The sequence below is a fragment of the Falco punctatus genome, assembly GCF_963210335.1.
Source record: "Falco punctatus genome assembly, chromosome: 14".
In the NCBI taxonomy this organism is placed as follows: domain Eukaryota; kingdom Metazoa; phylum Chordata; class Aves; order Falconiformes; family Falconidae; genus Falco; species Falco punctatus.
Window position 1 is genome coordinate 1,597,930 of NC_137594.1, and position 27,347 is coordinate 1,625,276.

The 27,347-nt window shown below is 58.8% G+C and overlaps 1 protein-coding gene across 8 annotated transcripts in view; it reads right to left on the reverse strand.

Moving 5' to 3' along the window:
• The window catches only part of WWP2 (WW domain containing E3 ubiquitin protein ligase 2), a gene marked incomplete at its 5' end in the record, with an annotated part of 43,808 nt that overhangs the window by 4,080 nt on the left and 12,381 nt on the right, over nt 1–27,347 (reverse strand). For 6 of the 8 annotated variants that reach the window (XM_080365111.1, XM_080365112.1, XM_080365110.1 and 3 more), the window contains 14 exons: nt 127–267; nt 395–528; nt 1,552–1,711; nt 2,903–2,991; nt 3,080–3,151; nt 3,295–3,373; nt 3,656–3,784; nt 4,398–4,479; nt 6,444–6,498; nt 10,123–10,297; nt 12,076–12,165; nt 18,565–18,781; nt 21,586–21,725; nt 26,777–26,873. In XM_080365111.1, coding sequence (XP_080221237.1) covers nt 127–267; nt 395–528; nt 1,552–1,711; nt 2,903–2,991; nt 3,080–3,151; nt 3,295–3,373; nt 3,656–3,784; nt 4,398–4,479; nt 6,444–6,498; nt 10,123–10,297; nt 12,076–12,165; nt 18,565–18,781; nt 21,586–21,725; nt 26,777–26,873 — 1,660 coding nt within the window. Of the gene's footprint in view, nt 1–126; nt 268–394; nt 529–1,551; nt 1,712–2,902; nt 2,992–3,079; nt 3,152–3,294; nt 3,374–3,655; nt 3,785–4,397; nt 4,480–4,686; nt 5,202–6,443; nt 6,499–10,122; nt 10,298–12,075; nt 12,166–18,564; nt 18,782–21,585; nt 21,726–26,776; nt 26,874–27,008; nt 27,111–27,347 lie in introns of those variants that run through there. The other 2 variants (XM_080365117.1, XM_080365116.1) reach the window with 2 other exon arrangements.

A 27,347-nucleotide genomic window follows, 5' to 3' on the forward strand; every position in this document is an offset into this window, starting at 1 on the left:
CCATACTTGTCACAGGCCACGTAGCCCAGGGAAGCAGCCACGTCCTAAGCCCCACGTTCCCATCCCAGAGCTGCCCTGCGGCCGGCATGGGTAGCACCCGGCAGGGGCCTGGGGATGGCCACTCACATGATGTACTCCTCCTTGTTCTCCTCCGTCACCCGGATGCTCTCGCCACCCTCCTTCAGCTCGTGGGTGGTCACCTTGCCCAGGATCTCCATGTCCTGGATGAAGTACAGCTCCAGGCCGCACTCCTCCAGGCTGTTCTCCCTGCGGGAGGGCACCGGGATGTGATTTCTGACGGAAGCAGCCAGCGGCAGCGAGGGGCCGTGGGGAGGAGCGCCGCCTCCCCCACAGCAGCACAGGCCCAGGCCAGGAGGGAGCACGAGGCACTCACTTGGTCCAGACGATGGAGTTGTAAAACTCGGGGTCAATGGATTCCAGGTCCTTCAGCGTGGGCCGCTTGTTCAGCATCCGCTTGTAGAAGGGCAGCGTGAAGCCGGTATCGATGAACTTCCCATGATACAGAGCCTACGGCGGGGAGGTGGTGCCAGGTCATGAGGGACCCCAGGGCAGACCCACGGTGCTCCAGCACTGGGGGAGCTGCGGGGCGAAGGGGAATCGCTCCCGGGGTCCCAGAGCTGCGGCACTCACTCCTGGCTGGCAAATGTGGTGGGGAGGAGTGGGCTCCCCCCGACAGCACTGCCTGGGGGCGGCTCGCCCGGCGTGGGTGTGTGCGCAGCCCACTCCCCTCCCCACTGCGAATTCCACCATGTCTCCTTCTCCCCTCACAGCTCTATTAAGAGCACTTGTTTAAACAGAGCTGTGCTGTGGCTTCCCTGAATCCCTGGCTTCCAGGAGCCCCAAGGCAAAGGCAGCCAAAAATAATGCAGACGCTTGTCTAGAACAGCCCAGCGGTGAGTAATAGTCTGGGGTTTTATTGGTATCCTGCAACGCGTGGAGCAGGGCAGGGCAGGACAGAGCAGGGGCCAGCGCAGCGTGCAGCTGCCTCCTGTGCACACCTTGCAGGGCGGCGGGCCAGGGACCCTTCCCCAAGCTCAGGGAACCCCTGGCAGCCCCCCTGCCAGCCCGAAGCTGGGCAACCCCACGGCATGTTGGCCCTGAGGAATGCAAGACGAACGGGAGGAGCCGCTCCGGGGCTTGGGCAGCTGGAAAACCTCACACTGCTGGGGCTATAAATAGCCTGTGGAGCTGCAAACCCGACAGCACCTGGGGTGGCAGCCAAAGATGTGGAGCCATCCCCACCACACAGCCCCTGGGAAACCAGGTCCCCTCTGGCCCCACGGCCATCCCCGGGATTTAAAATGCATCACCCCGCAGCCTTCCCCACAGCACCCCCGCAATGAGCCGTCTCCCACGGGCTCACAGCTGAGTGAGAAGGGGCTGAAGGGGGGCAGCAGTGCCAGGCAAACAGCCACAGCACGCAGAGCGGCCCCCCACCCCACAGCCCACTCCCGCCCCCTGCAAGGCCCCCACTCTGGGGGATGGACGGGCACAAAGTCAACCCCTCACCCCATCACCCCAGGCTTTTACCATGGCGATGAAGCGGCCGATGAAGCGGAAGTAGGTGAGGTGGTCGGGGTTGATGGAGGAGGCTGGGTTGATCTGCAGGCAGTAGTTGTTCTTGCCAGCGTACTCGAAGAGGCAGTACATGGGGTTGAGCACCTCGTGGGACAGGAGGAAGAACCATTCCCTGGGGTGAGAGGAAGGAGGAGCACGGGTGACGAGCGGCTTGAGGAGCCAGGGCGCCCAGGGGCTGTGGGCAGGAGGGGACAGCCACCTCTGCAGCACGCCCCGTGCGAACCAGGTGCCTCGGGGCAGTGGTGCAAGCGCTGGGCCCTGGTGTGACTTGGCGAGGGCGTCCTCAGCCCCAGGGGTGCTGTGCACGGTTTGTGAAGTGCTTCTGGAGACACCAGCCACAAACGGCCCGGTTTGCCAGAGGCCCCACTTGGGGCGTCAGGGATCCCGGCAGGCACCGCAGGGCTCGCTCCCAACCAGGCTGTCGCACACGTACGCACGCTGCTGTGCGAAGCCCTCCCGAGCCTCTCGGCACAGGCGCCCCCCGGGAGCCCCACCCCGACCTCAAGGCAGCGCGGGACGGACACCGTCCTGGCTTCGCTCTCCTGGCCGTGCAAGGAGACAGGAGTCCTCAGACGCAGAAGCAGCCCCGGCATCCCGTCCGTGGTTCTACCCTGTGGTAGAACAGCATGACGTAACCTACCATAGGGTAAAACCACTGGCAGGACACAGAGAGAGGTGGAGAGCAGGAGCCCCTGCAGCGGAGCCGGGGGCAGCGGCACCACAAAGGAGGAGCGGGCGAGAGCACGGCAGCACGAATGCCGGGGCGGCAGGCAGGGGAAGCATTAGCCCAGCACCAAAGCAGACAACCCGAGTGAGCCAGCGGGGGCTCGTGGGGACACAGGACCCCTCCTCCAGCAGAGACGCAGCCCACGCTCTGTGGTAACACCATCCTCAGGGCAGGCAGATGGAAGCTGCCGTGACTGCATCACACCATGTCCGCCCCGGCACGCGCCGACTGTCCCAAGAAACAGCAGCGCCCGCCAGCTGCGAAGGTGGGCTGCAGGGAGAAGAGGCTGCTCAGCCCATCACCCCTACACCCCAGGGGCAGCAGGAGAGCCCCAGCTGGGTCCCCCGGCCCTCACTACGCCAGGGACAGGCTGATGCGATGCTCTCGCAATGGTCCACCATTCCTAAAACTCACACTATTTCCCATCTGAAAAACCCTGGGCTCTTCCGCCCACGCAGGCACCGCAGACCCTGAGTGCAGCTGCTGGACAGGCCCCCACGCCAGCAGGATTCGCGCTGCAGGCCGGGCACAGCCCCATCCCACAGCAGGCGTGTGGTCCGGCACACCAGCGCTCACCTAGCAATGCCACCGTAGTCCAAGCCCTCCTCTCCTCGCATGATGATGTACAGGCGGCGCCGCAGGTCGTAAGGTTTCATGTTCATGATCTGGGGGGAAGCAGGAGGCGTCACCGCAGGCTAGTGCAAGGGCCGGCTCCGCACCTCCCCGGGCTCTGCGGCCCTGGCACCTCCTCACCTGCTGGAAGGAGTCCTCAAAGAGCGTCTGTCGGGAAACGCTGATCTTCACGTGGCTGGGCAACGCGTTTGACTGCAAGCAAGGCAGAGACACCAGGCTTTGCGTAGGCTGGCACAGCGGCTCTCCTCACCTGCGCCTGCCCACAGGATCAGGCCATCCACGCACCCATCCAGCCCAGCAGCCCCCGGGGTTCTGGGGCCCTCTGCTCTACTCACATGGCAGAGGAAGCGGAACTGGTGGTACTTCCAGCGAAAGCTCCGGTCATATGCCCCCGGGGAGCCACCCTGCTTGCTCCTGCAAAAGCATCATGGGCCTCGGCTCAGCACCCCCACCTGCCCCGGTGTGAGCAGTCTCATCGCCTGCCAGGCAGGAGGAAGATCTCTGGGGTGCAGCTCTCCTCTCTCAGAGCCAAACGCAAGACTTTAAACCCGCTACTCAGTCTCTTTGCAACAAAGCTGACCCACTCCCTCCGCTCCATGTCACGACCACAGGAAGGCAGGAGCTGCAAACAGGCGGTCGCGGCGCCTGGTGCGCAGCCCAGCCACGAGGCGAAGGGCCCAGCACAAAAACGCTTACCCAGACTCGAACCCAGGGCGCGGGTCCTTGAAGGTGGTGGTGCGAGTGTTGTGGTCCACGAAGTAGCGCACACCCTCGTTTGTGTACTTCATCTCCCAGCCAGGCGGCAGCGGCGGCTCCTGGATCATCCTGCCGACAAGGAAGGGGTCACCAGGCACCCCTCACCCTGAGCCATGGCTCTCCAAGTTGCTGCCCTTGGGAACCACCTTTAGTTTGCAGCTCCGTGCCAGGCAAAAGGAAGGATTCACAGCATGGGATTAGCGCCTGCCCGCACCCCGAGACAGGAGCCCTGCCTGGGCTGCGCTCGGCCACGGCCAGGACTGGCCACAGTTACAGCTTCGCTCTCTGTCTGCAGAAGAGAGGACCTCAGCGGGGGCCTGGGCAGCTCTCTGGAGAGCCACAACCCAGAGCTCTCAGAAGCCCAAGCAGAGCCCTGCCAGAAAGCAACAGGGCAAGAAGAAAGCGCCTCTTTCTGCTCAGAAAGCCCTACAGTCCTCCCCATCGCTTCCTCATCTCTACCCCAGCTCCCGCAAGCTGGAGCGCTGCCCCACGATGCCCCGGACTGCAGTGCCCAGCCCTCCTGTGCTCCAGCACTGCCTGCAGCTCTCACTGATTTTGACTCCTCAGCGCTGCAGCCCGCTCGGTCCCTGGCAGACAGCTCTCAGATGGGCGCTCGGCAGCCCATCACACAGACCTTCCAAAACAGCAAGCATCCTCCCTGCTCTCCCCGCAGGCTGCCTACCCCTGCGTGCGAGGGTCTTCCCATTGGGTGGTCCGTGTGTTGTGGTTCACGTAATACACTCGCCCATTGTCCTGTCTCTTCTCTAAAAGAAAAAGGGAGAGAGGAGGCGTTAGCTGGAGCGCCCTGGCCAGCACTGACCTGCAGTCCCAGGAACAGCCCTCCCCTTCCCAGTTCATGAGAAGTTCGTCAGCTCCCCCTGTCCCACCTCCCCACTGGCAGTGCCCCGGCTCGTTTGGAAAAGGCACTATAAACCCCCCTACGTTTCTTCTACATGCCCAAGCTGCCGCACCTCCAGGAAAGACTGACATTCTCAGTGCCCCCAAGGCCAGCGTGCAGGGAGGTCCAACGGCAGAGACCAGTCCTGCCAACCCACTGCCAGGCTGGCACAAGGGGCGTGCTCGGCCACGGGTCTTTCTGGGCAGGCGGCACGCACACCCTCCTTGGACACGCAGTGTCCACAAGCGCAGCATCCCTCCAGGCAGACCTGCAGGTGCTTTCTCAAATGCGTCCAAACTCCCTGTGTGGCCCTGTTGCCAGTGCACGGCTCGTGCTCCCAGCATGCTCGTGCACAGGCACACGTGCCCTCCTGCTGCCGCACACAGGCACAACACGATGCCACTCACCCCAGCACCACTGCTCGACACCCCCGCCCCCGTGCCTGCAGCCTCACACACTTCCCTGGGCACCCCCTGCCCAACACACGCTTCCAGCACTATTTGCACACTCTGAACAGCAAGAGCCTCCCAGCCATGACCAGGCACCACACGCCCCGGCTCAGCGGTGATCCTGTACCCGCTCCCCACCGCGCCAGCCCTCCGGTGCCCGCACCCACCCTGCGCACCCCATCTCGTCCCACCTGCCAACGCTGCTCGGTCTCTTGCCCAGCACCCCCCTGCACACGCCCACGCACGCTCGCTGCCTCCCCACCCACACGTGCGCCCCACATGCAAACACACCTCCATCCCTCCACGTGCCTGCGTCACTCCCCACGTGCAGGGCCCTGCTCCATGCCGGCAGGGATGCCCTGCACGCACGCTCCCCTGTCACCTCCCAGCCACTGCCACCCCCCCCTTGCTCCCGGACCACGGGAAGCAGCCCCCACACTGTGGCTCTGGCAGACTCTGCATACAACAACCAGGACTGCATCCATCTCTGAGAGCTCATTCACCCTGAGGATCCCCACCCCAGGGTGCTCAGCCCCACACAGAGCCGTGCCACCCCCCAGCCTGCCCAGCTGACATGGGATGGGGCCCCTCTGCTTGCTGATGCAGGAGGTGGGCCACCCAGCACGGTAGCACAGGCTCCAGCACAGTCCCCATTGAGACCCCCTTAACAGCCTGGGTCCCCTTGGCCCTGCTCCAAGTTCCCCACAGTTTTAACCCCTCTCCTGCTCTCCCTGGCATAGCACACCCCATCTGCACCCACAAGCATCCCAGCCTGCCCTCTCCAGGGGATGCTCTCGCCGTGGAGGGGGGCCCCTCTGCTCTGGGGATGGCGCAGGGACCTTTCAAAACATCCCAGCACATGATGCTTGGGCCATGGGGGCAGGACAGGCAGCCCCACTCCTGCCAGCTCCCAGCCCTGGTGTGGACTGGGGCAAAGCATCCCCAGAGGCATGCACGGCAGCGGGATAGATCCCCGTTTGGCAGAGGAGGGGTTTGGGGACAAGCGAGGAGTTGGATCCCCAACGTCTGCCCCCGTCCAAAGAACAACCACAAGCACTTCTGCATTCAGCAGCTGAGAGAGGCTGGGAACTCCTCCAGGAAAAGGTGTGGGGGGGTTAACAAAAAGGGAAAAAAAGCTGGAATTCAAATCAGAGATCGTGCTAATCACAGGCAGACTCAGCCCCACATGCAACAGAGCACGGGGAACACTGGCTCCCCAGCCACCACTCCCAGTAATGCCTAGGACAGAAGCACAGGAGCTGCTGACAGCACCATCCTCCCCACGGGACGGGCAAGGTCCGGAGCAGCGTCCCCATCCGCACTGGTGCTGTCGCTGTCCAGCCAGCACGGTGGCAGGCAGGTGAGGCGGCTCAGTACTTACCCCAGCCGGGAGGAAGGGGACCGAGAGGATCATTGTCAGACGGGGCGCCGGACGACTAAAGACAACAGAGAGGGCAAAAACACAAAATAAAAACCAGGGTAGGGACGCCTGGGAAGAGCGGAATGCAGAGCCCCTGCTCCCACTCGCCTCCCCCTTGGCCCGCAGCTCCCAGAGAACTTAAAAAAAAAAAAAAAAAACAACTTGCAAACTCAAAGGGGGGCGGGGGGGGGGAGCGAAAAAAAAAAGCACAAACTAAACAGAGGCTGGGGCAGCCAAGGGGGCAGCGGGGCAGGGGCTGTGCCGCACGGAGGGGAGCGGGACGGCACAGTGGGGTCCAGATGTGTGCGGCTGCTCAGCTCCCGCCGGCTGTCCCCACCAGATACACCTCCAGCCTCCTCCAAGAACCACACACAAGAGGGGAAAAAATATCGCAGGCCTTTCCAATGAAATCATTCCCACAAGCCCTGTCCACGCCCAGCGCTTCCTGGCGGCCGGCGGCCCCCTCCTCCCGGCAGGGCGAGGGGTGCGGGATGCGCTCGCACTGAGCCCACATTCATCCCGGGCAGACGGGCGGCCCCGTGCCCCCCGCCCCCCGGCAGGTTGGGGGCCGCCGCACAAAGCACCTTTCTTCTTCCCCAGGGTGGGCAGAGCCGGTGGCTGTCACCAAGCCTGAACCGGGGGATGCCCTGGGACAGGGGGGGCAGGCTGGGGTGCTGTGCATGAGCCCCCCCCCCCCCGTCTCCAGCTCTGCCGGGGGCCCCTGGGGATGGAGGTGCAGCCCCGGCGTTCAGGGGTTCAGGGGCGAAGGAGGACCCTGGGGATGGAGGTGCAGTCCCAGCGTTCAGGGGTTCAGGGGTGAAGGAGGACCCTGGGGATGGAGGTGCAGCCCCAGCGTTCAGGGGTTCAGGGGCGAAGGAGGACCCTGGGGATGGAGGTGCAGCCCCAGCGTTCAGGGGTTCAGGGGTGAAGGAGGACCCTGGGGATGGAGGTGCAGCCCCAGCGTTCAGGGGTTCAGGGGTGAAGGAGGACCCTGGGGATGGAGGTGCAGCCCCAGCGTTCAGGGGTTCAGGGGTGAAGGAGGACCCTGGGGATGGAGGTGCAGCCCCAGCGTTCAGGGGTTCAGGGGCGAGGGAGGACCCTGGGGATGGAGGTGCAGTCCCAGCGTTCAGGGGTTCAGGGGCGAAGGAGGACCCTGGGGATGGAGGTGCAGCCCCAGCGTTCAGGGGTGAAGGAGGACCCTGGGGATGGAGGTGCAGCCCCAGCGTTCAGGGGTTCAGGGGCGAGGGAGGCCCACGAGTGCTCTGAACAGTTAAATAAGAAATGCGTTGTTACCGAAAAGGCATTTCCACTGCACCTCCCGAAACCCAGCTGCTGGCCAGGCTGGCGTCGCAGCCCTCCGGCACTGGGCTGGGGAGCGGAGCCAGCCCGGGCTCAGGAAACGCCACCCGCAGCCAGACCATCCCTCCCACCCCGAAACAGGGGGCAGCCCCAGTTCCCACAACCTTTTGGGGTGCCAGGCCCCCCGCTCTGAGACAGCCACCAGCACTCAGGGCACCCCATGGCAGCCCAGCACCCTGGGGATGTCCTGGGATCCATCAGGGATGGGGCTGGCACAGTCCGTGCCTCTCCGAGCTTCGTCTCTTGTCCCTCGCCCCACATGCCAGCACTGGGTGCAGGAGGCACTGTCCCAGCAGCAGCCAGCCCAGCCCAGCACACTGGGGACACGGGGCAGCCTCCACGCCCTCCCTGCCTACACAGGCTGGGCAGAGACGCAGCCAAGTCACATCCAGAGGTATCACCTCACTATGACCTAAAAATAACAACTAATTAAAACTAACAGGGCAGAGACACAAGAGCCCAGGGCAGAGCTCCCGAGAGCGGACCCTGCTGCAGCTCTCCACATCCCCTGGGAGCAACCCGGCCCCTCGTGACAGCAAGACCCCTCGGTGCCAGGGATGCTGCGCGCAGGCACAGCCTAGGGAGCCCTGTGGCACCGAGGTGCCCGCCGGCAGGGCAGAGGGCTCTGCAGCACCCAGCGCTGCTCAGCGCCTCCTCTCCCAGGACGGAGGGCAGGTGGATGCTGGAGGTGGGAGGGCAAGGCAAAGCAAAAAGCCCCTGCGGGGAAGGAGGCAGAGCTGGCACTAGAGCCCTTGAAAGAAGAAGTACAATCATTTCATCAGGCTAAATTTGGAGCGCGAGTCCCTCCCTCTGCACTCTGCGGAGCCCGGCCAGGGCGATCGCACAGCACTGGAGCGGCTCCAAGGCTGGCGATGGCAGAGATGGGAGCGAGTGACAGGCACGGAGCCCGGTCTGGCCTCTGGTGGAAGCCCCCTCCTGCATGCCCCCCCTCCAGTGGTCCTGGAGGCTGCGGAGCAGTGCAGGCAGGCAGCGGGCAGCAGAGCCGTGGCAGCCCAGCTCCCACTGCCAGGCTTGGAAGGGCTGGATAACTGTCCGGGGTGGGGGCGGGGAGGGCAGGAGAGGGGAGGGGGGCAGAGCAGCTTCCCGCACCCCCGGGGAGAGGCCCCACTTGTGCCTCACGCAGAAGGGACTTTGCACAACTGCTCTGCCTGCACCCTCCTCCCAGAGAGCATCGACTCCTCGCTGGAGCACAGAGCTCGCACCAGCACTAGCAGCGCTGCTGGGACACGTCAGCCTCCCGGCTTTTTCCAAGAGGAGCTAAACATCAATGAGAAGAAGTTGGCCACTTTGCTCTGCCCACCTTCACTCCACACCTGCCCCACCAGACCTCCCTGCCTTCTGGCAGGAGCCGTGTTTTTCACTGCAGCAGGCCTCTGCAAGGCACGGGGCTGGCTGACAGCAGAGATCGCTGGGACGTCACCACTCCAGGAGTCGGAAATGCTCCTGCCCGGCTCACCCGGCAGCACAACGGCCACCAGCACCACCCTGCTTACCCACCACTGAAGCTGGGTCCCAGCTCCGGCAGCAAAAGCAAGGCGAGGACAAGAGTGGTCTGTGCCCAAGAGCTAGTGCTCTGCAGGGCTGTTGAGAGCCCATTCCCCAAGCAATGAAACACAGTTACTCAGCCCAAACCAGGAGTGAAGGGAAGAAGCAGAAAAAGCAGGAGGAAGCTCACCAAGCCCAGCAGCACTCACTCCCTGCGCCCTCTGGTCCCCTGGCTCTTGCAGCCCTCACCATGTCAGCACCTGCACCCAACTCCTGCGGCCACCCAGGGCCCAGCCCCGCTGTCCTCAGCCCAAGGGAGACGGGGAGGGATGAGCTCAGCCCCAAGAGCCTCCCCTCCCACTACAGACCAGGCTCCCACAGCTTCCTCAGCATATGCCCAGCTCCAACAGCATGCAACGAGTTCTGCAAGCCTCACAGGTCAGCAGCAAAGCTTGCCTGATGGGAGCCACAGGAGAGAGCATGTGCCTAGCCACGCTGGCACTGAAGGGAGACCAGGGTCAGGCTGCTGAGGACACCTCCCACCACCCTTCAGGACCAAGCAAGCTGTTTTATAAAAAGAAAGTTACTCCCGCGCAGTTCTCTGCACACAGCAGAGGAGCCCGTGGGCTCTCCTGTCCGAGCGCTGCTCTGCTGAGCTCACCAACAGACCCCATGCAGCCCAGCAAGCATGTCCGCACGCTCCGTGTCTCCCAGGCCAGCCCAGCCGAGACCAGTAGGAGAGCCGAGTGAGATCACCACTGCCCCAGGCTCTCACCTGGTACAAGAATCTTTGGCTGAACTGCTGCATGGCTCCTTGGAGCTGGTTTCGCTGGGACTGCCACTGCTCATAGTTCCTGACGTACTCAGCTGTGGGGCGCTGCCATGTGGTGGTCCGGGTGTTGTGGTCCACATAGTAATACCTGCCTCGGGGATCCACACGTTTTTCCCACCTGGAAACACCAGAAGAAGGTGTCACTGTCCTCAGACAGCTCTGCAAGTCCCGCTGGCAGGTGCCTCCAGCCGTCCTACAACCGCTCAGTACAAACGCTGGTGTGGAGGCAGCAGGAAGAAGCCCTGGACACGTCAGAAGGCACAGCCCGTGGTGGCACACAGAGGAACCTCCCATCGCCCCCATCTGAGGGCTGCCCCCAGGGCTCTGGATGCACAGTAGTATCTTGAAAACATCCAGCTGCTGCCCCAGAATGTGCTGAAAGCACAACAGAGGAGCACGGGATTATGAACCGCTTCCCCAGCTGTCACACTCCCCTTGTGCTCCCCGTGCAGTGGCTTGGCTCAGCACATCGGTGTTCTGCCTCTCAGAAATACATGTGAGAAAAGCAGCTCATAGTCCTCCAAGGCAGGAAGAGCCAAGAGCTGCCTGGGCCCAGGGGTCCAGCTATGGAGACTGTGATCTTTCATTCTGCTCTGACACTACAGGCTGACTTCAGACACTCGCTCTCTGGCTCCTCTCACACGACCAAGATACCCTCTAACAAAAGGGCTCCATTCCCAGCTCTGGCACAGCCACCAATTTCATAGCTGAAGGGGCTCTTTTGGGCAAAGATCCACCAGAAGGATATACAAAAGACTATTAAGACTTGAAGCAGCTCCCTGCAAGGGCACACGAAGCCTACATGGGATGCCTAGACACTAGCAGAGTTTGCACCACGATGCCATAAACATCAGTCCAAGACAGCTGACCTCCGACAGCGGCACAGCCCCGGGCTGGAGACCTGCACAGGAGGGAAGCAGCACACTGGGGTACTCCCAAACCTACCCTTCCAGGTAGCAGCCTCCCTCTTTTAACACCAGACAGATTTCAAGCTGTTGTAGGATCAGAGAGCGGCTGCAGGTATTGCAGCTTAACTGAAGGTAATGTGTGCCCGCAGGAACCTGTAGGCTCCCACAGAGGAGAACAGGACGGGTTTGTATTTCACTTCCATGCATTATAGTGGCAGTTAAAGCACACTTCAGTCATTCCAGCCCTGAACAAACTCAGTCTAGATACAGCCAAACTGTTGTTCTCAAGTTCTCTGCTTTTAGGAGCACTAAGAGGTGAGAATTCAACAAGCTCCTGGAAAGCACGTGGCCCACAGGGCTGCGTTCAGCCTTTAGACCTGAAGACTCCTGCAAATGAAAGCATGGCCCTCCTGGAGGTGAGTTTTGCAGAGTGCTTCCTGCAGGTCTCACGGAGCTGAGCAGCATCATCTTCTCAAGCACAAGCAGACCTCAACGAGAACCTCCTCTGAGAAAGTCCGGGGTCTAGCTCCAGGTTTGGGGCATAGTAAGTGTGCCTGTTCCTGCTCACAGGAGCTCAGCCATCATCTAGAAGCATCTGTTTTTCCAGGTGACGACAATGCCCCTCCTCTCCCTTCTCCTGGTCCTCATCCCAAAGGCCCACCCCTCTGCTCTGCCCACAAGCGGTTGTGCTGCTGCGCAAGTGATTAGTGATTTCCATGGACTGTTTAAAAAAAAAAAAAAAAATCCTCTAACAGAGGTCAAAACACGACAGACTGGAATGCTTTTTCCCTTTTACAAATGCTGAAAAGACCTTTCTGAGGATACAGCATGTGTTTTCAGGCCAGTAAACACGTGGTCATCTCACTCCATTTCTTTTTAGGAATGAGAAGACCTTCCTGCCACCTTCCCCACTTTTGCACAGACTCCTGTGCATCTGCTACAAGTTGGTTCAGTATCCGAGATGGCAGCTGTCCCCAGAGCCCCTTACCCGGGAGGAAGGGGTCTCTCCCACGTGGTGGTCTTGTTGTTATGGTCTACATAGTAGACTCTACCATTAGGCAGCTCTCGCTGTTCCCACCTGCAAGAGTCAAAAAAAAAAAAAACCACCATGAGACAGTTGATACTTGCTAGCACAGAGACCGAACCCCGGCTGAGGTGGAGCTACCAAAACAAGCTGCTCTTTGCGATGCCAGCCAGAGCGACTGTGCCCCGCTGCCTGGCTCCCTGGGCACCCGTCCCCACCGTCCCAGGGCCAGCTGGGGAGAGCAGCACCCCTCAGGAGAGCACGCAGAGGAAACCTGAGGCAGACAAGATGACGCTTGTCCTCTCCTCAAGCACAGAGGTGAAGCGAAGGGTTTCAGCTGGAACAAGGAATGTGGATCCAGCAGCCTCAGCCCCTGCATGTGCAGGGCAGCGAGAGCCAGAGCCTTGCGACGTGTAGGACCAAGAGACTTCACAGTCACCTTTGTCTACTTTAACTCATGCCCAAACAGCCTCCCTAGGAAACCTGTTTGCAAGTGCGCCCATACGCTCAGACTGCAGCTGTGCAGCCCAGCCTCCCCCACGGATCAGCGAGCTGTGAAGAATTAATAACCACCTTATTACCAAGAATGTCCAGAGACCTGCATCTGGTGGATTAGCAAGTCCACCTCCTCGCATCGCTTAGTTACAGTGTCCTAACCTTTATTTAAAATAAAGAATGACAGCAGGTCTACATGGCAGTTGTTTGTCTTGCTAGATCAAGACTACCAGAGAGGTGCTGCAGCAGCTTGCTTTCTGAAAACAGGCATGATTTGGAGCATGAATTCTTAATTTCCTCCAGAAAGGAGGAGGGCCGGCGTAAGATTTCACACAGGGTCAGTTTTGTGCCCTGTGAGTTTCTGATGTATTAAGGAAAACCAAACAAAAACTACATCTTACAGGGGAGCCTTTGAGTTTGGGCTGGGGCTGAATTTTCTTCTTGGCAGCCCTCCTGCTCCGCTGACAGATACCGCTTAAAAACATCGCATGGCCACGAGGCACTTGGTTCAGAGGTGGCCCCTAAGGCGAGCCGGTGTGATAGGAGGCCGGGCTTTACACAGCTACACTGAAAAACATTCTTTGCCTTAATTCATTCATGAAAGTGTATGCCCTGGCAAAGGTAAAAGCTCCATGGAGCAATGCGCCTTCCTGTCAGCTTTTATTCTACAACAGTGAGAGGCAAGCCAGCAGCTGCTGACAGATAAAGTGTTCTCCTGCCACACTTCTGCTCCCAATCTTCTGCACAATCTTCCATCTTCAGCCTCAATTAATCATCACAAGAAGCTCTAGCAAATTAATATACCGGTTTCTGTTGTGACACTTGCAGAAACCAAGCAGCCTTTGTGAGGATGCTCTAAGTGCTAGCATATGCCCCATTGCCTGGGCCGGCACCATCCCTGCTCACCCTCAAACCTCCCCAGGGGACGATAAGCCACAAAATGGTGACATCAGCCACAACCAGGCACCTGCTGTGACCACAGGTAGCACGCATTACAGCCTTGACATCGCTCTTGGAAGAGATGGAAAGGCAGAAACGGGAAAAGCTTCAGCTGCATTTCCAAACCTTGGCAGCATGCCGGCAGCTGGGGACCCCAGTGGTCCAGCAGTCATACGGGCAGCCTGAAACACCTCCGCCTTGGGCAGAAGGCAATCTTGCACTCTGAGACAAGAGCCAGTTCCCCGGAACAGGAGGGGAATGTGAATGCCAGGCCCAGGATTTAGCTGAGAGATTGTCTAACCCCGTTCAGAGCTGCTGGCTTCACTCCTGTTTGTTGGCTTCTCAAAAAGCACTGTCAACACAGCTGCAGATGATGCTACCAGTCAGAGCACTGAGTCTTTCTCATCTCTAGAATAGATCTAGGGACACCAGTGGTTATCTCTGATGGAAAGAGTCCAAGGGCAGGACCTACCATGCCTGTACACCTTAAACAGCAAGGTGCTGCCAAACGTAACGCTGCCCAAAGGAGACCATGTGGGAGCAGAGCTGGCACTACCCAGTGCCGTCCGGCACCAGGAAGCCTCTGCCTCTCCACCCCACAGTCAGCCCTTTTCCTGGGTTACCCCTGGGCATTGCCAGAGGGGAAAGGCCTGATGTTTCCAGTTCACTAACAATGAATCAGTCCTTCATGAGCATGAAAGCACCAGGAGAGCTAAAAAGCCCAAAATGATTGAAATCTCTTTAGAGAAAAATCAGCATAGCTGGGATTTCTTGAAGGCACAAGCATGCCCACCCCATGAGATGGACAGCAGAAGGTCCCTGGGCATCTTCAGGGAGAAGGCAGAGTGTGGAAGTGCCGCTGGCTGGAGAGCCGCCTGCTGCAGGCAGAGCTTTGGGAAGGCCCTTCCTTGACTTGCACTGCAAGTGCTTCGGATCGCCACCAGCAGCCAGGTACGGACCCGGCACAAGGCACAGGTGGACGAACGCTATTCACAGACAAAACTCCAAGGCACAACTCTGCTCATGAGAATTTGCAGGAGTCAGCATCCCATGAAAACCCTTTAAGCATCATCCTTCCCAGGTCAGTTGGCCATAACAGCCTGCTTTGGACAGATCTAGAGACTGCAGCCCCACTCGCTTACGGCGAGGACAACGCCAGCCAGATGTCCCACCCATTCTGTCCTCGCTAACATGTGGTTCTTCAGAGATGAACAGGACCTCAGCCTTGTGCACACAGAACCAGCGGTGCCAGCAGTCATTACCGGAGGGGACAGGTCCTCCAGGCTCATTAACAACAGGTTCTCTGATCAATATGGCTCTGAGGACCGGGCAGTCCTCCATGACAAGAGGCTCTCAAGGCCCCAGGTGCCATTTCTGTGGCTGTAGAGGCCAGAAATCCCACGATGAGGACTCCTCCAGGGCAGAGGGTTTCTGGATCCTTCAGATACTCCTCCGGGTGCCCTCGTGACTGCAAAGAGCCACGCAAGACTGGGGAGAGCTGGTGGTGGTGGCAGCTACTGACTGATGTCCTCTGTCCCAGTCTCACACCCTGTACAAACAGGTGACAAGCTCACACGCTCCTCAGGCCAGCAGCTCCCTGGTAATCTGAAAAGTAAATTTGCCAAGGGCTGCCTCACCCTACGAACAGTGAGTCACCACCATTAAGCAGCAAGCTGTAACGAACTTGTTATTCCTGACACACAGCAACAACCTGAGAGATGGAGGCACCACCGGGGACAACACATCCTTGCTCAGACAGACCACCCTGCCCAACAGTTTGCAGGCTTCAGCCTTTTTGAGTTTCCCCGCAAGGGACAGCTTAGGGAGATGTGTGACAACGGGCTCTTCCTTTGAGGACCCTAAGTCCAGTCGGCGTTCCTCCCCTGTGCCTGCTGCCACGTTGCTGCCAGCAAGGAAGACCAGCGGTTTAGGAAGCACTAGACAGTGGGAGCTCTCACCCACGTGCACCGCTGCTGCAAGCATGAAGCGCGGGACGTGTGGGCCCCTGCTGGCCCCCCTCCGACTGCCCACAAGGCTCACAACGGCGGTGGATACTGGGAGCCACGGACGGTGTGAAGTGGCAGCGCTGAGGCAACCCTGCAGTCCAAACAAAACGCCCTCCTTATGTAAGAAACCACAGCCCCACGCCTTCTGCCAGGCAGCATAATGTACCTCTTTGTACGGGCGAGACAGCGCTGTGTATACACACCACGCTAACGACCGTCCGTCCCCCGCGCGAGAGCATCACTGATTGCAACCAGATGCAGGAGCCAGCAGCTTTTGTGCCCTCCCCCCTTTTGCCATCAGTCCACTCAGAAACCCCCACGCAAGAAGCAGGACCCCGCGCCGAAGGCCTCGAGCACAGCACCTGGCTGTGCCGGTGCCACACGCTCTCTGGCTTCACAAGGAAACACACCATGCCCAAGCCAGGAGGATGTGAAGGAGGCTCTGGGCACTGTTGGGGCCAAAATTATTCAGAACACCTTCCAGCACCCTCCAGCCCCTAGAACAGACTCCCAGTTGTGTGAGAGATGCCTTTGTGCCCGCCACATCTGGTGCAGATGTTCACAGACAGCTATCTGAGCAGAATAAATAGCTCTGAATCCCCACATGAACCCAGCCGCTCTTGACTCCATCTGCACGCAGCCTGGCATGAGCAGGGAGGCTGGGGCTCAGCGCACCCACCGGTGCTAGGAAAAGCTGCCACCCCTCCAGAGGCTGAAGGGAAGCTGAGCACCACTGCTCTCCACGCTCCCACGAATGAAAGGAGGCACTCAGAGAATGAGGCAGGGCTTGTGTGGAAAGCAGGAGGGACGTGATGGCTTTCTGGCTCCTCAGTGCCAGGATGACTGGCAGCTCTGCAGGGGACATTGCTCCTGGGAGCAGCAAAGCAAAAGCCATCACTTAGGGGTTGCAACACACTGCACAGCCATCCCTGCAGGAGCTGGGTCAGTGAGGGACTATCCTGCACCCCTTTCCGCAGAGCACGCTGCTGCCAGGGCTGAAGTAGCCTGGTTTTGTCTGCATCCCTTCTGCCTGAGACACCGCTGCCTCCACCAGCCCAGCCAGTCACATCCCCACCTCCCAAGCTGGGCCCCAAACCACCAGTCAAAGTAATACCCTGGTGTGGCAAGCCAGCCAAAGATCAGCCGCCCTAGTTCAGGTCTCAAGAGATGCCCAGAAGCTCATTTATACTACTCCAGGGCCACAGTGTTTTGCGCAGTCCCCGTTTAGCAAATCTCTATTTGCACAAATCCCCGTTAGCCCAGAACCTGGTCCGGCAGCTCTCAGGGCAGGGCTTGCACCGTGGAGACCTCAACAGACTCGGCTTGCAGCCCTCCTTCACCTGGGAAGACCTTTATGCTTGATTTCCATGTGACCAAGCAGCTCAGCCGCTGCCCAAGCCAGCCCAGCACGAGCGTGTAACTCGGACAGCACGTGCCAGGGCGCTGCTGCCCTCTTTCCCCTCTGCGGATCCCACGGTCAGGACAGGGAGGGTCAGATACACAAGCTATTATTCAAAGGTGTCTCCAGAGATCTCCAAATTCCACAAGCTCATCCTGGAGGATGGCTCACTACCCCTTCACTGCTCTCCTCCAGCCATCTCCCAAAGCACAACAGCCTTATCTCCTCGCCGCTCTGACACGCGTGGTTTGCTGGCACGAGCATCACAGGGGGACAGGCACGGGGCGGACATGGGCCACGCTTCCACCCAGCCGGACCAGGTAAACACAAGTATGCCATGTCTTACAAAGCAGGGCCTGCAACTTCCCCCAGCCTCCAGAAACCCTAATCCTGGGATACCCTCGGGCTCCTCTCCGGAGCTTTTCTGTCTTTCCCCACCCTGGGAAAGAAACGACAGCCCGCTTCCACCTTGGGCTCTGCAGAGGTGGGGAAAATGAGACCTTCAGTCTACCTGGTAGGAGCAGAAAGAGGCATAAGCTCTGACTGGAATAAAGACCTTTTTCAGAGCACTGGACTTTTCCAGCTGCCTGGAAACAGGAAGCGTCCAGGCCAGAGAACAGAAACCCTCACACACCCAGCATAAAGGCACACTGAGCCGTTAACCCTAATTACCTGTGACTGACACAGGAGCGGGGCCCTGACCTCCCAGGCATCGCCTCAGCCAAAGGAAAATAAACAGCTCCCTTCACACCAAACACAAGCCATTTTCAACCCCCCTCTCGCCGCTTTGCATTCGCAGTCCAGAGTTAAACGTGTCTCAAATACAAGGGGAGAACGGCCCAGCTGCAGCCCAGAGGGGCGCTGAGCCCAGAGCCTGACACCACCCCCACCAAGAGCCAGGGCGCCCACCAGCGCGGCTCAGCCAGCCCCAGCGCTCCTCCCAGCCCCTTCCCCACAGCCCACAGAGGAGGAGGAGGATGCGGAGCAGCCGCACCAGGGATCTCAGCTATACAAGGATCCTGCCCACCGCCCCTCAGCAGTGGCCAATGCCTCCACAGCATCTCTGGCGTGCACACTCGTGCCCTCCTGCTCAGTGGGAGCTCCACGGAAGTCCACACTCACTCTCTCACGCATTTCCCTCTGACTGACCCCTTCAGCAGCCCCAGGAGAGGAGAGGACTCTGCTGCTCCCCTGGGCGTGGATGCTGAGGAGCTGCTTGCTGCGGAGATGTGATTCACTGTTTATTACACCCCAGAGACCCACAGCAGACACAGATCAGACTCCAACCCAGAGGACGAATCCACAACAGTCAAGCCCTGGCTCAGATGGGGGAGGACAGGCGGTGCCAGGCGAGTGAGGGGCACAGGCATCCCCATGAGATGCCTCCAGGCCCTCTCTGCTCTGCTGACCACCATCATTTCCACCGACTCCTGGTGCAGCACAGCCCCCTCCCTCAAACATCCTCTTCTTCCAGCACACAGCAGTGCCCCCGTTTGCTCGTGGCCCCCCAGCCATTCTTGCAGGGCCATGCCTCCTCCCCAAGGGCCACAGGTGCTCCATGTCATGCTGACCCTGTTAGGGGAACAAAAGTCTCAAGCAGAAGGCAGACCTTACCCAGGGGGCAGAGCATCCAGGGCTAGCACCGCTGCACGGGCTGGTGGGGCACTGGAGCCAGTGGCTGCTTCCTCTGCCTCTCCAGAGCTGGTCAAGGCAGGAAGGGCAGGAGCAACGGAGCTGTCTGCCACACTCAACGCCACCGGGGCTGGTACACTCGCTCCCGCTGCTGGCCTTTCCTCCTCAACGTCTGCAGCACCCACCGCTTCTCCATTCACTGGGGAGGCAGAGAGCAGAGACATTAGCACCCAGACAGGGTAACAGGGGCCCAGCTGACCTGCCGCACCCACGCAGCCCTGGAAGCGGAGCACATGGTGCGCGGCAGCCACTGCCACCCAGGCACGGGACTCAGGTGCTTGCAGCCTGCAGCAAAGGCAGCACCTCCTTCACCCAGCGGTCAGATCCCTCTGGGAACCACCGCCTTTGTCCTGAAACAAAAGCGGAGGGTACTTTGCATTTGTGCTCAGTATCTCTTCTGCCACTTGCAAACACACCGTGTGCCTGATGGGAATTCAGGTAACAGCAGGAGCTCAGAAACTGCGGGTGCAACATCCCCCCCAGGCAGAGGGAAGCCCAGGCTCAGCAAGTCAGCTCCACCAGTAAGGGCCAAACTGCTGAATTCCACTAAACTTTTGGAAAAGGAAAGGGGAAGGGACAGAGCAAAGGAAAATTACAAAGAAAACTGATGAGGAGGAAAATGCCGACAAAAAGAAAAAAGAAAAAAAAAGAAAGGGAATTTGTTTGACGAATATTTATTAGATAGCCAAAAAACCCTGAGGCTTGGCAGTCCAGCAGAGGATAACTTTTGCTGCAAGACATCCTGGCTTCAGTGGCAAAGCAAAAGCATTAAAAACAAACCAGCAACAAATAACAAAGTAAGAGATGCAGGCAGAACTCCACAAATTGGAGCTGAGAAATGTAGAAAACTGTAAAGGAAGCATCTGTATCTACAAGCCCAAGTCAAGCCCAAGTAGTCCAGAGCTAACGGTTGGGCTTGATGATCTTAAAGATTCCAACCTAAATGATTCTATGATTCTAGGTATTGTAGGAAAAAAATTCACAGTGGTATAAACCCCCACAGACAGGAGACTGAAGAACTACAGACACTCTGCAGAAGAGGCAGGCTGCTCAGGACAGTTTTGCTTTGCAGCTGGAGAGTAGCTGGGCAGCATCTTCTGGCACTGGGGGAATCCTGGCACACACCATCGGCAACTAAAGGAGCCCCTCAGGCAGCATCTACCAGCGATGAGGATTTCCAGGTCAGCAGGCTCATGGCAACATCCACCGGAGCACCGCAAGAGTCAGCTGAGGAAGTCTGACTGCTACTCGTTTCTAGCCAGCCTGGGAAAGGGCAACTTTAGAAGCTTCAAATCACATTGTGCCAATTTTCAAAAGGGAACCTGCAGAACGACCCAGGTAACTGCTCTGTGATCAGTTTGATCTCAGTCCTGGACAAAGCAAGGGAAAAGCTGATCCAAAGTTCACCTGATAAGGAAGGGCTCCAGGGGGAACACAGCTAGGGCTAAGCAACATGGCTGTGGAGAAAACACGCCATGAAATAATCTCCTTTTATTGTCAGATGAAATTACAGCTGTGAGTGACAAATGTAATGGGGACGTTCTTGCAACAGTCTGCTCAAAAAACACTGTAACGTCACCAAAATGTGCTAAACTGAGGAGGAAGAGGATGGTTTCTAGAGGCATTCCACAGAGTGCAAGACAGGGTGTCCAGCACTAAACCCAGCCATCCGAAACACTTGTCTACCTATCCTCAAGTGTAAAATCATTGCTGACAGGACTTGCGGGAGACACGAAGGCTGGCGAGTGGTAAACAGCGATGAGGACAGCACGGTCATAAAGCCACTGGGGAGGCTGGGACCAGGGCAATAAAACACATTTTAAACAAACCAAAGCCAAGGAGCCAAGTTGTACTCAGGAACAAAAACTCTGTCCACAGCCAAAGGGAGTGTCCCCTGCACAGTGAGGACACCAGGAAAGGCTGGGTGGGCACAGGGGACACCGTACAGCATTTGCTCCCACTACAGCACCACACCGAAGGGCAGAGATGAGCCACAGCACTGAGGAGGGGAGCACAGAAGTGACAGCTGAAAGGCAGCATTTCACATCAGCCCTCTGCTCTCCCATCTCTCTCCCAAAATGGGTTTTGGTAAAATTGAAATTGCATTGCTCCAGATTTTTCCAATGAAACGGGGGGCGGGGGGGGGCAGAATCTTCCTTTTGGGTTGAACAAAACATTTCCTTCTATCCAAAACAAAGCACTCTGCTCCTCCTTCCAGGTCTCCGACAAAAGCAAAAGAAAGGGTGGCACTGTCTGCAAAAGCTGTGCAGAGGAGTGGGAGATGCTGCACTGCTTGGCTGGCTCCACAAGAGCCAGAGAAGCAAACCAGATGAGCCGCTTGTGGCTTCGCAGTCAGGCACTCAGCAGGTCCCAGTCCCTGCTCCACAAGTATTTATGGCTTTGCGGACAAACCCAAGAAAAGACAAGAGAAACCTTTCCAAAAATACCTTCTGGTGTAAGAGTCAGCTCTCTTTAGAGAGGTGGGTTTGTGCCTTCTCTGGTGCTTGACAGACAGCTGCTCCCCCCCACTTCAGCGGGCAAAGAGCTCAAAACATTTTTGCTGAAGACTGATTGACAAGTTCAGCTGAATGCCCCAAACCTTGAAAAACATCCACTCAGATATGATAACTGTCCTCCCTGCTGTGGCATCAGTGACGCTGCCATCCTAGTATTCTTTTCAAAACCTGGAGCTGGATGCAGTGTTTTTTGTTTTGACTCCAAAGAAGAGCCACAGAAATTATTCCCGACAGGCAGAACGGATCCTACCAGTGCGCTCTGCAAGGCTACACAGCTTGTCTAAAGCAAAATCAACAAAAATCAATCAGTTCACAGGGAGGAAATTCCCAGGCCCTATAAGGTCCATTACCTTAGCAGAAACTAATTTTCTCCCACCAGACGCAGCCCCCAAGCTCGATCCCCCTCCTCCCACGAGTGCTGGCTCACCTGTGCCGTTGGCTGTGCCGTTGGCCATGCCGGCATGCTGCGTGCTCTTGGCCTGCTGCCGGTGCCGGCTCCTAGCACTGGGACTTTGCTCTCCACTCCCCGTGTTTTGCCTGGCCGCTCCAGCCGCATGCCGGTGCATCCTGCAAGGGAAAGAAACACGAGAGGTGAGACACGCCGCCTGGCCTCACAAAGAAAACCCCACTCCTGCCTTTTGGCCTCAGCCCTGTGCTGCTTTCCTGCCCAGCACAACCATCGGACCCCCCCAGCCCCGAGAACGGCCAGGATGCAGCCACGTGCCTCTGCTCCTCTGGCTGGGCACTGAACTTCGCGCTGCTTACACGGACCTGCCAGCCTGCCTGCAGGTCTTGGCACCCATCTGCCAGCGGCAGAGCTCCATGGAAGAGTAACCTGGGTGACAATGACCTTGCTTTTGCTTGCAGGTGCTCACTCAGCCACCCCACTTGCTGAGGAACAGCCCCAGGCACTCGTGGCCAGAAGCCGGCTTGCAGCACCAAGCTCTGGCAGCCCCCGGCAGTTTGTTCCATCCACCCCAGCAGCAAAGGTCCCAGGAGAGACCCCACGGCAGCCCCGGTTCCTGCGCCGTGGTGGGAGCCCTTGCTGGTGCCTCCTGCCCCGCCACAAGCAGGTGCGGAAGGTGCAAGCGTTCCTGCTACAGTGACAGCTGTGGCCTCTGGCACAGGAGGGAACAAGCAGCTGGGAAAGATGGCAGCTTAAATCACGGCACAGGTTGTGACCGGCTCAGATGCAGCTGCTCCATCTCTCGGGGGGGTTCTCCTCCTTATGCCACACGTCCCGTCCCGTCCCGTGGCCAGGGCAGCCAAAGCAAACTCTCCCCCTCCAACTGCCCTGGGCCCCTGAGGCAGCCTGAAGGCATCCAAGGAAAGGGGGAGTTTTCCCATCAGCAGAGCAGCCTGGTGGTTACTGGAAATGGGGAGGGGGCCGGGGCAGGGCAGCGGGGGAGACGCTGCCTTCCCGCACCCTGTGCCCAGGGGAGCGGAGGCAGAGCCCAGATGCCTCCACCCAGGATGGCAGCGCCCACAGAGGGTGAGGAGCACAGGGATGGGGATCTCAGTTTGCCCCAGCCAAGTTCTTCCCTTAAAAGGGCAAAACCCACAAACTGTCCCCACATGGCAGGGCTGGAGCTGGGAGGGGACAGCAGCCTGGCAGCGCAGGGCAGCACCAGTCATGCCACCCTCACCAGCTCCAGCAGCAAGCCCTTCGTTCTTCCCACTCACCCTGAAGCCGCTCTCCTTGGGGAGCGGCTCATGACAGCGGGCAGAGGAAGGGCTGGGACCGGGAGGAGACATGGGAAAGCAGGAGACTGTCAAAAATAGATCAGATAAGAGCCTCGGGCAGAGCAGCGCATCGAAAAGGAGCTGCAAGGCTGCTTCGACTAGCGATGGGCCTCGGCACAGCCCTGCACAGGGGCTCCTCAGGTGGTGAGCTCACCCCAGAACCTCTGGCTACCCCCAGGACACCACCACATGCTGGGGGTTTGCTTTGGCCACCAGCACCTGGGGACCTGGAGCAGGTGCAGAACAGGCTCCTCTTCCGCCGGCCCGGAGGTGACGGTTCCCCCTTGCTGTCCTATCCACCCCTGGGGCTCGGCGGGGCACACTAGCACCACACACATCCCAAAAGTTGTCCAGGCCCCACGGCCCCACATCCAGCCCCCGGCCCCCATGGCCAGAGCGGAGCAGGCAGGTGGCACCGCCACCAGGAGCCAGCCCTGCTGGGAGCAGCCCCTTCGGCACTGGACAGAGCTGGTCCCTGCCCTCCCCAGCACAGATGTGCTCAGAGCTGCCCGGGGCGTTTTTAGAAACCAAAACAGGATGCTTGCAGGCTGCCAGCTGGCCACACAGAGCTACCAGGCCTGAATTAGCTGACCCGCCGCCCAGCCCAGCCCTCCTACGAGTGCTCCCATCTGGGCATTGTCTTTTAATAGACACATGGAAACAAACCCAGCAAGCCCACCGAGCGCAGCGGGCTGGGAGCATGCTCTTAAAATAGGAGCAGGGAGAAAAGGCGGCAGAGCGCAGATGGGAACAGCCTCTCACAGCCACACTGGTGGGATGGAGCGGGGCATGCCGTGGGGAGCACATCCCCCGGGCAGCTGACAAGACCCCTGCTGTCCCCTATTGATTAGGGACCTCGGGTGGCTGCCCCGCCTTGTGCTCTGCCCCATCGCCGCTCCTAGGCTGGAGGCAGAAGAAGAAAGTGGCATCACCTTCATAGGCCCTGGGCATGAAACGCAGGAACGGCCACCTCCTCCCACTGCGGTGCCCAGAAAGTCCTGGCACAAGGTGCCAGCAGAGGTGGCAGCACCAGTCTTGGTTTCAGCACACCAGATCCCCAGATCTGCGGCCCAAGCAGAGGGAGGGCAGAGAATGCAACCAGGACCAGCGCTGGCTGTGAAGCAGGTCAGGGCACAACCACTGGGAAATGTGACCGGGAGAGCCTTGGCACCGTGTGGACAGTGGGGGCTCAGCTCCCAAAACACGGAGCTGAGAAATTCCCCCTGGGCCTGCAAATACGGGAGGAGGCAGCCACGTCCCCCAGCACGCAGCCCTCACACCTGCAGTGCTGGGAGCAGAGATGTCACCCATGTACCACCACCCCAGAGCCGGGGCAGGAGGAACACCCCCTCACCCCATGGCAGCGGGATGTGCAGCCGAAGAGGTGCCCAGCTCTGAAACCCCCAGACCCAGTCTATTCCTCTTGCCCACCCCTGTCCAGCTGACTGGACCCATCTCACAGCTTGTTCTCCAAGGCACCGAGCAGACCCCCGGCCCCGTGCAGCAGCGGGCAGCACACCCGCCGTGCAGCACTGCTGCCTCTCCCCTGCCTGTGCGTCAGGGCTGCAGCTGGTAATGGCAGCTCCCCCGGTCTTTCACTGGTGCTGTGTCACACCAGAAGCCACACGCCTGGGGACACCCCACAGCCACAGGTGGGGTTTCGCGTAGCAAGGGGTTTCACAAAGGAAAATACTTTATCTGAGTGACCAGAGGAGCGCTTCCCACCCACCCTCAGAGATGCTCATTCCCGTTGCCAGCTGAGCGCTGACTATTGAACATCACACAAGCAGAGAAAGCAAAGCAGGCTGCACTGAAAAAAATCGCTTGAGTTTGCCTGAGCTCGTGACAGGTGACAGCAGCTACTCTCGGCCGTGCCTAGATTGCAATGCCCGACATGGCTCACCAGCCAGAGCCTTTCTGTAGGGTGAGCAGCAAACCAGGCTGCTTTATTCCCTGCTGTCAGAAGAGGCCCCTTTGGCCACCACAAGACAAACGGGGATTATGGCAGCTCTCTCGGCACCCACGGCACCACCTCTCAGCTGGGGACCTCTGGACTCTGTTTTCTCTCTGCACAGAGGGCTGTGGAATTTCACACCCCGTCACCAAGATTAGCAGCAAATCCCAAGATGACATTTGTTCAGGAGAAGAAAGAGAAGCCCTGACCAAGCAGTTTCCCTTGAGGGGACAGTGTAGAAATAGCTGAAGAGCAAAGAATGACCCTTTTATTTGCTTCCTGCCTGCGAATAAGTTTGCCAGCATCCATCACCAAGCCCATGAAAATAAACACAGCTCTGTGTATAAACAGAGCCAACATCAAACAGCATTCCCAAGCGCAAAGGACCCATATGCCACTCCAGAGAAGGCAGCTGCTTCCATGGTGGGTACGTACAGCAATGCTCTGCCCCATGTAACAGCACTACATCAAACTGTAGGGTTGTTCTGGACATCACTCCAAATTCAGGTGAGCATAGGATGAAATGAAAACTAAGTAGAAAGTTTCCAGCACCAGAGCAGCCATGGGATTTTTAATGATGGCAAGCACACCTGGTAGGTCTCAGAGGGTCCCCTGGCCAGACCTCACCATGCTTATCTTGCACGCTTACAGGTCGAGACGACACCAAAAGCAGAAACTACGTACAGACAATCAGAAAGCAGTCAGGAATTAGAAATAAGCAGTCACCATGTTGATCCTCCCCAGCTAGAACTTTCTTTGCAGGCTTTCCAGCACCTACTGACAGCTGCTAAGTGGCTGCAAAGTCCAGCTCCCGTCAGCACTCTCTCACCCCTCCAAAGGCTTTAACACCTGGGCAGCAGGAACCGAGGGGAGCAGCCACAACAAAAGAGCACAAACTCTGTTCAGCAACCTGTTCCCAATTCCCTGTCCCACTCCCTCCTCGTGTGGGAGAGGAACACACGATATGGAAGGACAGGGTCACTTTTTAAAGCCAAAAGTATTCCTCCCCTTTGCATGTCTCTTGGTTGTGCCCAGCAGATGAAGGCGCAGAAGAGTTTGAGATGTGGGGCTTATTGTTGAGAGCGCTCCTAAGCCTGGGGGCATGCAGAATCTCTTATCGGGCAGGCCACAGGCGCCCTCTCTACAGGCACACTTCTAACCAGAACATCTGTATAGGCTGCTGGGCCACTGCCATGCTCTGGAAATATAAATAGGTGTTAAATTCAACTCCATGTTGACAGTGTGACACGTCTCTCAATAACCACAGCTCCAAAAGGAGCAGTGCTGAGCGACTCCAGCCCAGCAAGAAGGCAAGGAAGGGCACTGTGCCAGGCACAGGATGGCCTGGTGCCCGAGCATCTCATTTCCTTTGGAAGCAGCTGTTATTTCCCTGCAGCTCTGCTTCTTCTGCTCTCCCTGCGCCTTCGGAAGTGTCCCCCTGTGACCATTGCCCAGAGGGGCATTGTGCTTCCCAGCCTGGCCCAGTGCCTGGCCAAGGCTCTGCTCGAGGCAAGAGCTGGGGTCCCCGTAATCCCCATCTGAAGGGACCCCTGCAGACCAGCTCTCTGCTGGTTTGCCTGGTCACAGCCTGCCCCACAACTCCCTGACAGACCATTCCTTTGGCTGCCAGTAGAGCAAGTGGTGGGAACTGTCAGGACCATCACAGACCTGATATTCCTTGAGAAATAAATACTTTGAGAGGCTCGGGTCAGCCGCACCCCAGCTGTATGGCCACCCCTCAGCACCTCCCAGCTCTGCTGTCCTCCAGGAGGGCAGCCAGCCCAGCCCTGCTCCACACATCCTCAGAGATCCAGAGCAGGGTCCGCTGCACAAGAATGATCTAGACACTTCTCAGCTGCCTCACGGCTGCAATAACCACTCAATACCGCACAGACAAGTGCTGCCAGCACGGGACCCTTACCTTGGTCTGCTTCCAAAGCAGTTTGTACTGGGAGGCTGGTGTCTGCCCTCTGTGGCTGCAGCCATGCTGCTGGGGTCCCGTCCAGGTATCTGGGACCCTGAATGGGTAAAGAAAAAGCAGGTGAAGAAAAAGACTGAGGCACCTACTAGTTCCATCCTCCTTCCTTCCCTCCCTCCTTCCAGAAAGGAGACCCAAAAGCACACCAGCCCCACACATTACAGAACAGACCCACCAGCAAAGGACCCCCTGCCTTGACGCCAAGCTGCTCTCCTCCCCCACTGCTGTGCGATGGCGTAGCCCACTCCCACAGCACCCCGCGGCCCCGAGCGCAGCACTAGGGAAGGGGAACGCAGGACTCTGCACAACTGGCAGCACCAGGAGAGCGGCCGCATTTAAGACGCCCAGATTTCACAGGCTTCGTCTCCCAGCAAGAAAGGGGAGCCGAGGGAAAACATCACGCAACCCCCTGCCAGTACAAGCTCTGCTCTCTGCCCTGGCAGCCCCACTGGGTCAGACATCACATCTCCGCACACCCTCTGCTGCAGGAAGCCCTTTTCTGAGCGGTTCATTA